Source organism: Mesoplodon bidens (assembly GCF_964165515.1).
Source record: "Mesoplodon bidens genome assembly, chromosome: 6".
Lineage (NCBI taxonomy): Eukaryota > Metazoa > Chordata > Mammalia > Artiodactyla > Ziphiidae > Mesoplodon > Mesoplodon bidens.
Window position 1 is genome coordinate 99,844,788 of NC_138162.1, and position 17,623 is coordinate 99,862,410.

The window sequence follows — 17,623 nt, forward strand, 5'->3', positions numbered from 1 at the left end:
GGCATGTGGGATCTTCCCGGACCGGGGCATGAACCCGTGTCCCCTGCATTGGCAGGTGGACTCTCAACCACTGCGCCACCAGGGAAGCCCCTAATTTCTTTAATGAATCACTTTTACCTCACTTGCCTGTTTTTCTATTGGGTTCTTTTTCATTGTCTTATCAATTTTGGGGCGCTTTTTGCACATTTTATATGTGCTGGAAATATTTTGCAACACAATATCTCCCTCACTGTGAGATTATACTAATGATTTTTTAATATTTCACTTTACTTTTTATACTTGGGCCTTTTTTTCACCTGTAATAAGATACAGGTGCCCAAACTGGAATCTCCCACTGAGTTGAAATTCCACCTTATCATCTACTAAATTCCCTTATCTCTTTGGCTCTGTTTCTGGGCCCTATTTCAGTCCACGGATGGATTTTTCTTCCGTGTACCAATAACCTACGGCTCTGATCTTTGTGGTGATGGTGTCCTATTTCTGATCTCGTAGGAGGTGTTGCCCCTTGCTAGACTTTCTTTTTGTTTAAAAACATTTCTTCACAATATTTGAACTTTTTTATGCAGTCTAACATCATACTGCTCAGTTCAAAAAGGTCTCATTATGATTACAATTATAATCAAATTAAGTTATCAAAGCAATTTACATATACTATTAGTATGTCTTTATATCTGGGGACGTTGATTCAGACCTTGTTATGTCCTGTGGTAACATTTTAACGTGTCTTCATGCAGGCCCTGCACCACGTGTTACACTCCATCCTGGGTCTTGCACAGTTTCGGCCTCGATGTGCATGGGGCTCCCCACCCTTCACCCCAACATTCCCCTTTCTATGTGCTTACTGCTGTTGGAAGGAAAAGAGTCTTTCTTATTTGTCTCTACATTACCAAACCTTCATATTACTTCCCAGTAGTTTTCTTCCTTATGTCTCTTCAACAACACAATTTCCCCCAGCGTTCATGACACCACCCTTGTGGCTTACGTGCCTGCAGCCTTGGCTCCCGTTCAAGGTCCTGCTTCTGGGCATCCTCTGTGCTCTGGAGCTGCCTTCCAGGCCCAACCTCCCTTCTCTTCATTTGTGTGTCTTTGCTTGCCCTCCCCTTTCCTGCACTGGGCTTGGCACTCTTCTCAACAGGGAGCCTGCCAAAACCCCCAGGGGGTCAGCCTGTGCCCAGAGGGCCAAGGATTTCCCTGCTCTGACCCTGCACTCGGAGGCCCGTGGTCTTTCCTTTCTCTGAGGCCATGTCACATAGTGTGGGGCTGGATGTGGTCCTTCCTCTCCTCACTTCGTGCATTTGGTTTCCCTTCTTATGTCAGTTCTGAGCCCACCCTGTGTGGACGGCTCTTCTTGTCCATCCCTGCTGCCCACAGGGTCTGGCTGCTCTGCACACGCTCGAGCCCCATGAGGGAGGGACTGGCCCAGGCCCACCCCAGTGCCAGTGCTGGCCTTGTGGTCTCGGCTGACCTGCTGGCCTCCCCAGGAGAGGGAAATGGACAGGGGTTTGGTGTCTGCCCCCCGTGTCTTGTCATCTTAGTGAGACGCTGCATCTGAAGGCCCTCTCCTGACCTGGCTCGTCAATGCTGGGCGCCCATCCATCGTGTGTGTTTATGGGATTCTGTGTGGACCCGATGCTGTGCTTGGGTAGCTTTGGAAGGCAGCTCGGGAGTGTTGAGCATCCTCCCGAGAGACGAAGTCACAGGGCTCTGGAGCCGTGCCCAGTGTCACTGAGCAGCACGGCACACCCAGTGGGGCTGCCCCTGGTGGTTGTGCACTGTGACAACGGGGCAAGATCACAACCCACGGCCGATGTCCCGGCCTGACAGGGCTCGCCGCTTCTTCCTATGTGACCGTGGGGTGCCTGCTTCTTCGCTCACGGAGGCTGATGGCAGGACGGCCCCTGGGTCACTGGGTGCATCCGATGAGTTAAGGTGGCCAGGGCCTCCCCACCACAGCCTCTAAGGAGATTCAGGGCTGGGAAAGGCCTGGCTGTGGAGCCTCGAAGATCTAATTCAGATTTTGACTCTTCTAATACGATGTGATTCTGGGAAGAATTAAGTACCTTCTCTGAGCTTAATTCCTTTTATCTTAGTTTATTTTTCCCAAAGGGAAGGGTGGTGCCTACATCTTACGGGTGGCAGCTCAGGGAGATGAGGGGCGTGAAGGCACACCGCAGAGGCTAGCTCCCTCACTCTTGGGGTGCTGACTTAGCACGGCGTGTGTGTGTGTGTGTGTGTGTGTGTGCGCACGTGCGTGCGTGCGAGCCCCCTTCCTACAGCTTAGAGTCCTCATTTGCAGGGAGCCTGAACACCCACCCTCCAGGCCCCAGACCCCCAGTCCCCTCTCACTCTGCCCCTTAAATTGAGAGAATTACCTCCACACAGCAACTGCCCAAGTATATTTCTTTGAAAGTTTATTCCTAATGTTTCCCTCAGGCCCCTGTCTTGTGCCCTCTTGTCCTTTCTCCTCCACAAATTCAACCACAAATTCCACAAATTCACATCTACATAGAAACAGGCAAATACCGACAGAAAGCCAGACAAGAGGACTAAGAAGGGAACCCTTTCCAAATAGAGCAGCCTATGATGAATGGAGCTCGTTGAATGATCAGAGAAAGGAAACAGAGCTTGTCTAGATAAAAGCCACCATGAGGCTGTGCCTCCCCCAGGAAGGGGTGGGATTAACACCATTTATACCTGAGGACGAATCAAACCAGCATGTTCTCTCTTGCCTTGCAGATGTACTCTCTCACTGAAAGGCACTTTCTGAGGATCCGCGGAGGGGGGCCCCATGCCCCAGGAGCACCCCTCGCCACCTCTGCGGCCCACGGCGGCGGGGGTGCTGACTCCCGTGCTCCGAATTCTCCAACCCTCCGCCCGCCGGCCTGTTCATGTCCCTCCTGCGGCTCCTCCCCTGGCCCCTGCCCTGCACTTCCCCACCTCTTTGGGGGCCTCCCCGTCCTTTCCCACGGGGCCCGGCGATCGTCCTTTTGACTGATTGCCTTGTAGCTTTTGCCTGATATTAAACATATTTCTGAGAAAAACAACCCATTGTGTCTATGGAGCATTTATTTCTAGGAATTTGTACTTTGGCTTCCTGAATTCCATGCTGCTCGTCTTCTAGAGTTATATAATAATCTGTCGTTGTCTTATTATTAATAAAATGGTGACAGGGAGGACGTTTTGGGACCAGCGAAGTAGACCGCCGAAAGAGGTGGGCGTGGGGTGTGGGTGGGCGGAGTCACCTGGCTCTCCCTCGCCTCCCCTCCTCTGACTCCCCAGGGCTCCTCCCCGGCCTGCGACCCTCAGCAGCTGCCCCGAAAGGGGGAGCTCACTAAGAGGGCCCCCCCGAGCTTCCCTGGTGGCGCAGTGTTTGAGAGTCTGCCTGCCGATGCAGGAGACACGGGTTCGTGCCCCGGTCCGGGAAGATCCCACATGCCGCGGAGCGGCTGGGCCCGTGAGCCGTGGCCGCTGAGCCTGCGCGTCCAGAGCCTGTGCTCCGCAACGGGAGAGGCCACACAGTGAGCGGCCCGTGTACCGCAAAAAAAAAAAAAAAAAAAAAAGAGGGCCCCCCCCCCCCAAGAGTAGAGAGGAGGAGCTGTCTGACCGAGACGGCCTCCTGAGTTGCTGTGAGGCTGGCATGAGCTCCCCGCACCCCAGTGCACCTTGATATCGGGGGCCACAGGGGGAAACACCAGGGTGGGCAGGAGGCAGAGGACAGGAGAGAGGTTTAGGCCAGAGCCTTTACTGGGGTCTCCATGCGAAAGGCAAGGCAGGGCAGGGTGGACAGCTCGGGATGGCTAGTTCGGGCACCTCCTGCGGGCTCTGAGCTATAGGGCTGGTGGCAGTTGCCTGGCACCTGGTCCTGAGATGAGTAAGGCAGAGGAATGTTGCCTCTGGGGGTGCAGGGACCAGGAGAGGAGGCCTGGCCCTGCACTGCTTAATCTGCATGTCATAGGTGATCCGAATGGGCCCTTTGCTGTCTCTAAGAATTGACTAACCCCAGAGGGGTGGTGTCTCCCCAGCTAGAAAAGTTCTTTAAGATGTCAGAATGTCATGATAGACAGAAAATAATGACAGAGGACGTGTCTGTGTGTGACACAGGGCTCTTAACAGGGCTGCATTCGAGATCCTCCTGTTGGCTGAGCCTATTTTTAGCTGCCTCCTCCAAGACCTGCATCCATCCACCCGCAGGATCCTAAAAGGAAAGGTCTCATTGGGAAATGGCTTCTCAGTCTGCAGTGCGGTCGAGAGCACAGCACGGGAGCAGGCGTGGCCCAGGTGTCTGAGCTGCCTGGCCAAAGGGTCACCCACAACGATGTAGCTACCATTTTACAAAGAAAAGTGAACACAGAGGACGGAGGGAAGGAAGACCAGGTGTTTGTTTGGTCCAGGTTTAGGCGGTTCAGTCAAGACTAGAGCCACAGAGAGACTTGGTGATGGAGGCCTGCCCTGACCTTCGGGGGATATGATGGGAAATCCTGGGCCTAGGCTTCTCCCAGGGAGTATGGGAACAGGCCCCCTCCTTCCCCCTGCCACCTCCCAGACACCCACGCAGCATCAGCACTTATAATTAGTGTGCGTTTCCTGGAGTTTTCATATGCGTGGAATCATGCAGCACAGACTCGTTTTTTGCCTCATCTCCTTCATGCCACATAATTTTGTTCAGGCTGGTTGATGTTGTGTGTGCGTCGCTGCTCTTTTTCACTCCCAGCGCAGTTTCTCTTGAGCCCTCTGAACGTGGTTTGTTTATCCACTCAAGGTAGATTTTGTACATAGGGCACCTGGTTTCTGGTTCCCACGCTTCCCAACTTGCACACCACTTCTGGTGGGTTAGAATTGGTGTTGATGATTTCCAAGGCCTTATGTGGTTCTGTGATTGTTAGAACTCTTAAGATTCTGAGTCCTGTTGTGGGTGACCTTGTGGAGGAACAAGCGGATGGGCTCTCCCTAGGTCCAGAGAGAGACTGGAGTTCAGAAAACGTGCCATCTCCGTGGACCTCCCACGTGGCCTGTTCTTAAAGCTGTGGGTTCACTCCCTGGGCTCTGAGCAGGCTTAGGTGCTTGCTGGCTGCGTGATCTCAGGCACGTTGCTTAACTACTTTGTGCCTCCATCTCCTCAACTATAAAACCAGCATCAATGCTCCTACCTTCCAAGGATGTGTGACGATTAAATGAGGCCATCCCTTGAAAGCACATAGCACAGAGCCTGGCAAATGTCAGGTCCCCTTGTGTTTTTGGTATGTGTATCCAAAAGGTCAGAGACTTTGGGATCAGGTTTGCTTGCTTCTCCTGTATTTCCGCTTTGCTATTAGGAAGCAGATTTCAGCAGAGTTAGGCTCTTTAAAGCTTGTGGTAGTTGATCTCAGATGATGCATCTCTCCAAAAAGTTGGCAGTAAAGACAGATATATGCAAGGTTTCCAAGGTCTGTGGATTCCACACTGCTTTGGGCAGCCCCTCTCAGCCCCTTCGTGGTTGGCGCTCTGAAGGCAAGTGGCACCATCTTGCCTGGAGCATAATGTGGTTGGGTGGACCCATCCCGATTATCTGAGACCTTGGCTTTTTATTTTATTTTATTATTATTATTATTTTTGCAGTATGTGGGCCTCTCACTGTTGTGGCTTCTCCCGTTGCAGAGCACAGGCTCCGGACGCGCAGGCTCAACGGCCATGGCTCACGGGCCCAGCCGCTCTGCAGCATGCGGGATGCTCCCGGACCGGGGCACGAACCCGCGTCCCCTGCATTGGCAGGCGGACTCCCAACCACTGTGCCACCAGGGAAGCCCGACCTTGGCTTTTTATAAAATTGTACCTGCCATAAACAGCAATTATGAGGTGTAACTTTCTTTTTGATTGGCTTATCAGCATCTTGAAGCAGCTGAATTGGGAGTAGAGAACTTTTTCTAACCCAACGGTTAGAATTTTAAAAGGGAAAAGAAAATTCATTGAAACTATTCATAGGAATGAAGCAAGTCCCTGATCTCTCAAACAAAGATGTCTGTGACACCACCTGTGACCTTGAGCGAACTTTAGTTATTTAAACCATTAGGAATATTAGCTTCACTATTGTCTCGGGAGGGCTTTATTCTTTGGTTCTACATTTTTAGCAATCCTAAGGGTTTATCTTTCATTTTGTGAGATATTGTACAGCAAGGTTAAGGAATCTCTTTTCTAGTTTCCTACTGGGCTTTTTTTCAAAATGAGAAATTATAGGATACTGTTTTTTTTTGCATCTGTTTAATAATCCTCAATCAGTAGTTATTGACACCTACTATGTATGTGTGTCTGGGGCAAATCACAAACATTGGGAATGTTGGGATAAAAATAGCAGGGGTGACTGTAAAATTATGACAATTAGGGAACTTGCTTTGTTATCTCACTGATTTTTCAAGTGGTGCACAGATTTCAAAATTCACGGCTCTACTTATGCTTGCAACATACCTATGGTTGGAAGATTTAAGCTGTTTCAACCTGTTCTGGTGAAATTACTTTTGACAAATTAAGGTTGAGGTATTTTTGATGGCTAAAATTGTGTTTAACTCTGTATGATGCTTTAGGTTGTAGGTGCTGGGAAGTTTTTTGATTCATTTGTGTGGACGAAGCTGGGAAGAAGCCATTTGCTCTAAGTGCCCCTCTTAGCACTCTGGGCCCCTGCATGCCCGCTCACCCTGGCTGGCAGCCTCCTGGCTCCATCCTTGCTGTGTGTTGGCTCTCATACATTACCTGCCTGTCTCATGGCTTCACTATGGAGATAACTGGCTGCTTTCATGCGTCCTTGGGGAGGGAGAGAGGCCGTCCCCACAGTGAGAGTGAGCTGTCTATGGCCCTCCCCTCAGCCCTACTCTCCATGATCAGGCAGGCCTGTGAGTTTTCTTCTCCAAATGGGCCTCTTTTCATTGTCATTTTCGCCACCAAAGTCTGGGCTGGTCTCCCTGCCTGCTGTTTCTCAGCCCTTTCTGTGTCTTGCACACTGCTGCTAGGTTAATGTCCATTCAATCCTGTTTCGATCACATTAGCCCTATTTAAAAGGCCTCTGCTGTTTATCACCCCTCAGCGCATCCCTGGATGCTTCTCGGGCCTGAGTCTGAATTCTAAATTCCTCTGCCTCTTTTTGCCATCCTTCTGCAGATCTGAGCCAGTCTGCCCTTTCCCGGCACAGCCACGGCTCCGCAAGGCTGCTTCTCACACTTCCATCATGTCACGCTCCTCTGGTCCCAGTTCCAACCTGTACTTTCTCCAGAGATCTTCTACCACCCCTGGGTTCCAGCTCCTTTAGTGATGAGGCTTCTCTGTGGACTGGGTGTACATGCCCTCTCGTTTCTCTGAAAGACAGAATCGCCCTCTAGTAGTTAATAGTGCCCATGCTGTGGCTACTTTTTTCTCTAGGCTATTCCATGAGTTGTTAATCTCCTCCGCTGCCCTGTAGGTTTCTTTTCTTTTTTTTTTTTTTAATTTATGGCTGTGTTGGGTCTTCGTTTCTGTGCGAAGGCTTTCTCTAGTTGTGGCAAGCGAGGGCCGCTCTTCATCGCAGTGCGCGGGCCTCTCACTATCGCGGCCTCTCTTGTTGCGGAGCACAGGCTCCAGATTCTCAGGCTCAGTAGTTGTGGCTCATGGGCCCATTTGCTCTGCGGCATGTGGGATCTTCCCAGACCAGGGCTCGAACCCATGTCCCCTGCATTGGCAGGCAGATGCTCAACCACTGCGCCACCAGGGAAGCCCCCTGTAGGTTTCTTGAGAACACAGTGTCTTGCCTTCTCCACGGTGGTCAGGGCTGTGATGGATTTGGTGTGGGCGTGGCACAGGAGGGTCAAGGACAGTTCCTGGGTGGGGGTGAGGGCAGCTCTCTAGAGAACCATGGTCTCGTTTTCTGCCGTGGGAAGACCAGTGTAGGAATACTTTTGGTGGGGACAGTCAAGGCTTTGTTTGAAAAGATTAAGTCTGAGGAGACTTTAGACAATGAGCTGGAGATATCAATTGCATGTGGTAATTGTCTATAAAATCTTGGTACCAACATCCTGGGAGATGAAGACAAATGAGGCTGGAGATAAAGACATATGAGGCCTTTGGAGCTAGAGACAATAAGACACCTTAGGACAGGAGTGGATGGAGGTAACTGCAGAGTACAGTTAGACTCTGTCTTCGTTTAGCTGAGATCCAAATCAGGGCATGGCTCCAGCAGTCCTGAAGAGCTATGGTGTGGGACCACCCAGGCAGGGTTTGAGAAGACAAGATGGGTGTGGGAAACTATTTTGCTGTTATTTGTCCAACACTCACCTGGAAAGTATAATGAATGAGGTTGGGAATTACAGAGAGGATTTCTTTGGCTAGAGTCCTGTGTCCTGTGATCCCTACCCTGATAATGTGGGAGGGGCCAGGTGGTTCCCCCTTGCTTCAGATAGAGTGAGGGGCTTTCAGCAGATGACGCTGACTTTGGCATGTGTCACCCAGAGCCTGGGGAGCCCATTGGACCACATCACTGAGACCTGAAGCAGGAGTGAGTGTGTTTGGGGAGAAACTACCTCCCACTGATGGAAGGTGCTGTGGGCAGGAGGCACCCTAATGGGGCCATGAGCCCACTGGACCCGCCCTGGAAAGCTTACTGCTAAAGATTGGGGCCGTGTCAGCAGCAAGAGGCTGGACCTGCCCCATGGGTGTTGGTGCCAGGAGGGGGAAGGTGTGTGGGTGGATGAAGAACAGACACTGTCCATTTCACAGCACGGGCACCCTAATATTCCCGGGGTTGGGGGAGGAGCCTTAAAGAAACAAGGAAAGTGGCTGTGGGAGGAGTCGGCTGCAAACCTCAGCCCTGGCCAGAGGGCCCAGCCGGGGCTGTCAGTGTCACTCAGTGCTCCCTGACTTCTTCATAGGCACCCCCAGACCACCATCGCAGCCAAGGGGTCAGAAACTGCAGCCAGAAGGTTGGGAGGCACCTCCTTCTTTGGCCACTGGGAGGTTTGGGGCCCCAGACAGTGCTAAGGGAAGGAGGAGAACTCTAACTCTAAATGATGTTCTGGGTTTTTATTATTATGCTGGGACTGAGAATTTTTACCTTAAAAATAGGAAAATGGAGTAAGTTGTAAGTTATTGAGGATATTTTCTTCTCTGGAAGTGAGTGGACTAGATACGGGGCATGCCCGGGGCTTCGTCCGGGGCCAGGGAGGAGCTGGCCCCGAGTGGATTTAGACAGAAGACGCTGGGGCAGTAAACTCGTTCACAGATTGTACCATCCACTCGTGCAGGTCACGCAGAGGACAGAGAGGAGGTGGGTGGAACGGATCCTTGGGACTCTCTGTGATTTAGAGGTAGAGTCACGGAGAAGGCAAGAAACTGACCAGGAGCACCCAGGATAGTGGAGGACGTCAGAGGACTGTGGGATCAAGAAGTCAAGAACAAGAAGTGTGTCAAGGAAGTGAGGACAGCAGATCGCCTGTCGATTTGGTGCCAGGGAGGATGTTGGCGACTTTGCAGAACACTTAGTAGGAACAAGAGTGGCCTGGGGGGAGCTGAGGAGAAAAGGGAGGTGAGAGTGGAGAGGGCACCATCAACAACGCTGTTGATGATCCATCTTATGGAGGTACCATAATTTATTGAACTGGCCCCTGATAGGTATTGATTGTTTCCTATCATTCTGTTAAAACATTGCTGCAATCACTAGTGTGTATGTGAGTCTTCTGGCCTGTTTCTGAGAGTATTTAGAGGATGCATTCCCAGAAGTAGAACTGCTGGATGAAAGGGTTTTGTTAGGGATATGACCAGTCTGCCCCCACGGAGGCTGCAACAAGCTTCATTCTCACTGATGTGGGATACTTTACCTACAAGTTCTTATCAAGCTTAAATCTTTGGCTGTGAAAATTGACTTTTAGTATAGGCTTTAATTTGTATTCTTATTATGAGTAAAGCTGAGAATCTTTTCATATTTTCAAGTGCCATTTATCTCCTGTGTGAACTCGTTGTTCACATCTTTCACTCATTTTCTATTGGGTTTTTGATGTTTTCCTTATTGACTTATATTAGGACAATTATCTCTTTGGCTGTGAAATGTTACCATTTTTTTTCTTGTGCATAAAGTTTTATTTTTATGATATTGTGTCCATATTTTCTTTTATGGTTTCTGTATCATTCTAAGATTCAGAGATTAAAAATGTCTTCCCAATTTCTTTTAGTACTTTTATGGTTTCATCACAAACATTAAATTTGCAATCCATCTAGGATTTATTTGCATGTAAGGCATAAGATAGGAACTCAACTTACTTTTTCTTGGATAGTTGCCCAGGCACTCAAATGCCACTCACTGGGTAACTCTTCCCCCCTACTGACATGCATTACAGCATTTATTCTGTAGGGAAGGAAAAAAACTTTTGTGCTCCGCCCTCCTATATTCTTTGGCTGCGACCCTGCAAATTAGACTAACAGAAGACAGATTAACAAGAGAAAAACAAACTTGATTAAAGTACGAAGTACACATGCTCACAGTGAAATTCAGTGATGAGTAACTCAAAGAAGTGGTTAGAACTTGGGCTTATATCTTAATCGAAGATGAAAAATCTGTACAGAATTGACAGACACAGAAAAAAAGACTTTGAGTTTCTGGGAGTGACAAGCTGTGGGAAGGTAAGTTTATGAAGAAACTTATGGAAGATAAGAGCTAGTAGCAAGGTTTGTTATGCAGATTCCTCTGGTGCATCTCTTAGTTGATCAGGGTCTAGAGTTGTCTCCAGTGATTAATGTCTGTCCTTCTTGGTAGAGAGGGGAAAGGGATGCCTTTACAAATTTATGTCCTGCTTTTAGGCCAATAGGGGAAGTGCAGGGGACTTTTCTTGTATCTGCTTCTTCTCAATTGCCTTCAGCTCAAAATGATCCTTATACCAGAGAGACATATTTGGGGGTGGCATGTACTATTTATCTACACATTCTACATAGCCCTCCTTCTTGTTTCTTCATGAAATTGACTGCAATTTACCATTATATGTGTTCGTTTGTTGCACACACACACACACACCCCCACTAGAATAGGAGTGAATGAGTGTAGAAGTAACGCAGATGTCCTATTTTTATTTATCTTTTAGTCTGTAAAATACGAGTGTGTGTGTGTGTATGTGTGTTTGGGGAGGCTGGGTGGGTAGCAATGAGATGGGTGAGTAGGGAGTAAGATGGTGCTGCATGATTTCAAAGGATCCAATACTACATTCTAATGAAAAAGCTATTAAAATGTCAAAGGTACTGGCTCTAATGATGAGAATTTTAGACAAAAGGGGAAGATGGTGAAGTCATGAGAAAGTAAGGATTAGCATTTGGGGCTGGCTTCAGTTACTTTCAGATGACTCTGGAGGTGCCAAATATTCCATTTTCATATTAACTGAACTCCAAGGTCTGAGTTGGCTTACCAACATGGGGTCTTACTGGACAGAATGTTGGGAAGCACTCTCCATTACTAAAAACAGGGCAAAGTCACTACCTGAGGCTCCAACTGGGATTACATGGATTTACAGAAAGCTAAATAATTATTGCTAAAAGAACCAATTAAAATAGCTCTACTCACCAAAAGGCACTCTGCTAGGCAATAAGGAGAGACGATAAGAATGGTTAGATTTAAATTAGACTTTGGAGTTCAAGTTACTAATTTCAGTCATCTAACTATTGCAATTGCTAATAGTTACGTCACATTTCGATTTCAAACAGAAATAGATACCATCAACCTGGTTGAAGTGAGAATTCACACACACACAATTTATATGAGCATCAGAAACAAATTTTTGCCAGTGATGAAAGGAGAGCATTCTTCTGAAAAGCAGCTTGGTTTGCAAATCTCTTAGGGGATTCTAAAGGTTGGCTCACAGGGGGGACCCCTAGGACTTTCTTGAGTCCATGAGCTCTGATAAATTTCTGGAATGTCTTACATTTGCAAAATTTAAGGCCAGAATATTGAGGCTCTGAATGTTCTCTGAGATGCTTGTTTGCCTCTCTGTGGGAGGATTTGTTTGATAGACCATGTTTATGATTTGCAACATTTTCTCCACAATCCCACTCTTAATGCTCACTGGTTGTTTCCACCTCCGTCTCCCAAAGTGGCACATAAGTAGCAAGGCCTTCTGCCCAAGCTTCATAGCCTGACTAGATTAGACGTTTGATGATGTGGAACCTATATAATAAATGAGACATTTGACATTTCCTTTTTGAAAACTGTCATCCAAGACTGATTTTTTTCTCTTGTCCTCTACGTCAGTGGATGGGAAAAGAAATACGATGCTTACTAAGGGTATTTAAGGAATGACTTACTGGAAACTTTCCACTAAATAATGTCTTTCCAGCCTATTGGGACTATCAGGGACTGAGCTGCTTTGCTCAGCTAAATGTATCATTTAATATAATAAGCACAGTGCAGACACACATCAAGTTTTAAAAATTAAACAGATAAAATATAGATACTTTTTATACATGTTTCTCTAGAGAAACAACTTGACTCTCTTCAATAAGGAATTTACCTTTAGAAAATACTTTGGATGATTATTTTGATAGAACCACTTTTAGAATATTATTATAAAATAAATGACTAAGGATAAACATCAAAAAAACATTTGTTTCTTTCAAACAAACTTTTTCTGAGTCATGGTGATTCATAATCTATAGTTTTTATGGCACCTGAACTTTTAGAATAGTATTTCTTTCTTCTCTCTGTACAATGAATTGAATGGCAAATGTGAAGCTTATCTTAATAGTCTCTCACCTAATTTGACAAGGTCATATTTCTCTTAAAAGCATTGTATTGTGACAGTAATTATGTTTCTAGATGATAGAAAATAATTTCAAGAAGTATTCAGCTGAGAACATTTGTGGAATGTTTCTAAGGACCTATTATCTTCTCTATCATTCAGGGTTTCTCCATATTCCTTTTTTTTTGTGTGTGTGTGTGTTCTTTTACTATTTTGTCCTTCCCCGTGTGGGAGTTGAGATGTTCACCCAGCTCCTTTCTGGGCTCCTGAATTTGGAGCCGCCTTTGGCATATCACCCATTATTTCTCACTGAGGCCGAGTCACAAAGTTGAGCTATGCTTGCTTTCAAGCACCTGCCCAAGCCACATCCTCACCAGCCTCCAGCTTCTGGACTGTAGCAGCCTCTGTCTAGTCTTACTTTTTCACCCTCCCACTGCTCCCGTGCCCTCCTGCCCCGGGCAGACCTGTGGGTCAGACCCTCTGCAGCTGGTCCTTTTGTCAGGCCCCCTTGGTACCTAGGATGCTCCTTGCCTCCTTCCTGAAGACAATGCCCAGCACACTGTAGATGCTTTAGAAATGCCTACGCAGAGCCTCATTTCTGTCTCATTTGTGTACCCCTGGAGTTCCTGTCCTCCTTCAAAATCCTCTTGATTTTATGATATTTAGTAACTGCACAAGCTGGGAATAAAACTCAGAGGACCACATTTCTTTTAATTACATTCTGACTCACTTCAGAAAGATCTTAATCAATAGCAATGCTTGATTAGGTTTGGGCCTTGTGCCATGACCATGGCCATGGAGAGGACATCCAGAAGAGTACACTTCAGCACTTCAGGGCACTGATTTTCTAAAATATAATCTTAAGCAAACATTAAAAACAGAAAAAAGAAAGTGTGGCATCGATTCATATTGCACCCTTAGGATACAACCACAGCAACAGAAAGAATTAGGATACTGCCAGCCAGAGGCTCTAAGATGTGGTTTGCTTAGTTTTGTTTTTGGCACGTGTAGAATGTCTGGGTTATGTAATCCTGAAGGATGGGATAAAATGGATCTCTCTCTTCCTGTTCTCTTAAGGGAAGCCATCAGCCGGGTTTGCGAAGCCGTCCCTGGCGCCAAGGGAGCCTTCAGGAAAAGAAAGGTACTGTTCTCTCGGCTCCGTGTCTACCTGTGTCTCCTTTACTTTTTCTCTCTTCTGTCACCACTCAGCATCTTTAATCACACACAGTTGTCCCGTTTCTCTTTTCCATGGCCCGGCTCTTGTCACTTTTTTTTTTTTTTTGCTGGGCAGAGGGGATCCAAGAGACATCTGTTGATTTAAAGGCGGTAACTCGGGCTTCCCTGGTGGCACAGTGGTTGAGAGTCCGCCTGCCGATGCAGGGGACACGGATTTGTGCCCCGGTCCGGGAAGATCCCACATGCTGCGGAGCGGCTGGGCCCATGAGCCATGGCCGCTGAGCCTCCGCGTCCGGAGCCTGTGCTCTGCAGTGGGAGAGGCCACAACAGTGAGAGGCCCGCGTACTGCAAAAATAAATAAATAAATAAATAAATAAAAATAAAGGAGGTAACTCACAGTGACTCTTGTCACTTTTAAAAACAAAAAGAGCTTATATTCCCTCTTTGCCACGTGGTTGACGAGGACAGTTAGCTATCAAGGCTAATTGATAGTGTTGTCAAAATAAACACCCCAGGTCTACACTGAAAGACACGTAAACCAGCACCAGGCATTTTTCTCAGCCTTTATGTATATTAGTTCATTTCATTAGAACGACTCTGTGGTTGATGCCCTCAGTGGTGTGCTGGTAATAGTTTAACAACAGGCTCTTGGGGCTGGAGGTGGAGACTGAGAAGCACTAAATTTGCTGTGTTTGCCAGTTTCTGTGGCATAAATGCTTCCCCAATGGCCGATTTCAAGCTCTAACCTGACATTTCTAAAGTGGAGTTGGGAAGAGATGTGCGGTAGATCACCGTTACAGTGTCCCCACTACATGAAGTGGACAAGGACATTGTCCACACTAAATAACCTGAACAGCAGAGGCAATAGCTAATGTGGAAGCAATTAGGAAATGATGAGTTTTGAGTATTTATTGTTTTTTTAAAGACGTAATTGATTTAATTGTAAGTTTACGTAAATTAATTTTTAATAGCAGCTCTTTTTAATGGCCAGCTCATAAAATTCCTAAAAATTTAATAATTGTCTCTCATTAGCTGGAACAAGACAGCTCTAGAACACCGTTGAATATCCCCATTTTACAGATGATAAAAACTGAGGCAGAGGTATGAGAACCCACAATGCAAGAAGGTGGTGGAGCTGAGCTCAAGCTCAGGCCACCTGGCTCCACAGTCTGCACGTTCAACCCCTGGACTCAACCTTTTCATCCTGGAGGTGGTTGAACCAGTGTGATTGCCTCTGATGCTCCCAGGGCTGAGGGTCAACTCTGTCTTCGTAGCCTGGAGACATTTGTGAGCCCTCAGAGCAACTGGGTTTCAGGCAGAGAACTTTGGATGAAGACTCATCTAGATGTGCCAGCCTGTGTTCCAGTCAGCCCACAGGGGACATAGAAGCCAGGCAAGGCTCCAGAATCTTGAATACAGGGACTAGGAGGGCATCTGAGAACTGAGATAAGGAACCTCATCTTTCACAGCCACTGGGTACCCGACCGGCAAGTCTCGGGGTTCGCTCTCAGGCCTCTTGGTGAAAGTGGTGGAAACAATGTCGATTTCTGGGCTTCACCCCTGGTATGCTTAATCAGAATCTCTGGGGTGGGACCCAGACATCTCTATTTTTAAATAGCTCTGGTAGGGAATTCAAAAGCGATGCCTGCTTGGTTAAGAACTAGTCTTAATGGGCATCTCAAAAGAGGGCATGTTCTACTCTGAAAAGGAAGGAAGGGACAGCTAGTGGGTCCCTGTGCCAAGGACAGTTCTGAAGGGCTGGTTGATGCACCAGTTAGAGCAGCACTGGGTCTGTCCATCCTTGTGCTGGCTCCAGACCCCTGAGTTTTAACTGGACCATTTAGTTGCTCATCAGCCCCATGAGCTGCTCCATTTCAGTCTGGTCCTGAGTAGTTTGATTCCTGGTAGGATGAAACTGGTTTCTGAGGCTGCAAAGCTTCAGGCCCTGGCCTGTGGCGCCTTCCTGGGACTTATGAGTGACCCCATGAGACACATCCCAACAGGAGCTGCCTGGTATACTGACACCTCTGACCTTCCAGCAGAGTCCTCATCTCAGTGTGTGTATATTAGGTGCTGTACAGTTTGCCTATTGCGTACTCTAGAGTTTGTGTGTTAGTGTCAGATCCCACACTCCCAGCTCATTCCTGGAATGTTGCCTTCACGTGCCCGATGAGAGGGGACGGTGGAGGTTGAAGGTGTGGAAGATAACAGCGTAGAGGCCTTGACAATGTGGCCTCCTGTGAACGGAAAGCTAAAATAATGCTGCTTGATTTCACAGCCTCCGAGCAAAATGTTGTCCAGCATCCTGGGCAAGAGCAACCTCCAGTTTGCGGGGATGAGCATCTCCCTGACCATATCCACCGCCAGCCTGAACCTGCGGACCCCAGACTCGAAACAGGTCTGTAGATGCTCAGGCCCTACCCTGCCCATAGCCCCCAAACAGTGGCTGTTGCACAGGGCTTCCCATTTCCAGCTTTACCGGGTCCCTGCGGAGCACATTTGTGTAAAATTTTCACCAGTCCACAAACTCTGACCACTTCCAAAGGTCGCCAACAGAATGATAGATGGAATTGGGTCTCTTGAATTCTGCCATAAATTACCTTTTTTTTCTGAGGATAATGCATGAACTCATCGGTTTACTTACAGTGTAAAAAGAGGTGTGTGTATGTGCAGAAGTCTCCTCTCAATGTCCTTGACCTATTTTGCTTTCTTTAATATTGTATTTTGTTGGTTCTAGAGCCCACATTTTATTTTCACATTTATCATCTTTGAGATGGTGGCATGTCATGGTTTAATTGACAGTATTTTTTATTTCTTTGTGGGTTGTTATTTTGGAGCCTCTCTTAGTTGACAGGGTCATGGGTTGATGCAGTATGGCGCATGTGTGGCATGTCCAGTGCGGACGGGGTCCTTACTGACTGAGGTGGGGACGACGATGCTTACTGAGGCAAACTCTTACGAGAGTTGGGTTTTTCTTCAGTGTCTATATCTTAAGTTTCTCTGATTGTTAGTTCCTTTAGCTGGGAAAGTGGGTGTATGAGTAGCTGTCCTGGAGCCAGCAGGGGAGTTCTGAAGGCCAAAGGAGGCAAAGGAGGTGAAGATGCTCATAAACCATAAAGGTGGGAGGTGGAGCGAAGCCACCCCTCACTTGCTCTGCCCAGTCTGGGCCTCTGTTGCTGGCAGTGTGAGCTGGGATTCAGATGTGCCTACATGGAGAGGGATGGGCAATCCACCAGACCTCTGAAGGACACACTTCCTGGCTCTGGCAGTGTATTACCAGGGATGCCCAGGGGTACCTTCATGTTGCTATACATATTCAGATTTATTGATTCCATATTCCCCGGGTAAGCAAGCAGCATCCCCAGCTTCATTTAGGATGAATGGGACACCACCGCACCCCTGCCCCAACCCAAGATGTTGAAATAAATTCTAGATCTAGCATAGAAATGAGAGGCAACGCCTGGGCTGGGTTTTGACATAGTGGATGCCACTTCTCACTCCATTCCCTTGTCCTCACGCAACGGATGGATAATCCCCTGTCTTTTCTCATCAGCCCTTCCGAGGGATGGGTAACCAGTCGTTAGGTGGCAGATTAAGAACGTGCAAGAGGCTCAGCGTTTCTCTGGAGCCGCCTCCTGCTGAGCACGTGGTGGCTTGGGGTGCACCTCGCTCGGTGCTGCCCTCACACGCTCACTTCCATTCTTTTTGTTTTTAACTGAAGTACAGTTGATTTACAATGT

The 17,623-nt window shown here is 47.7% G+C and overlaps 1 protein-coding gene across 1 annotated transcript in view; it reads left to right on the plus strand.

Moving 5' to 3' along the window:
- Nucleotides 1-17,623, plus strand: part of SHC3 (SHC adaptor protein 3) — a 150,884-nt gene that overhangs the window by 67,200 nt on the left and 66,061 nt on the right. The window contains exons 3-4 of the mRNA XM_081238046.1: nucleotides 13,785-13,848; nucleotides 16,162-16,281. Coding sequence (XP_081094172.1) covers nucleotides 13,785-13,848; nucleotides 16,162-16,281 — 184 coding nt within the window. The remainder of the gene's footprint in view (nucleotides 1-13,784; nucleotides 13,849-16,161; nucleotides 16,282-17,623) is intronic.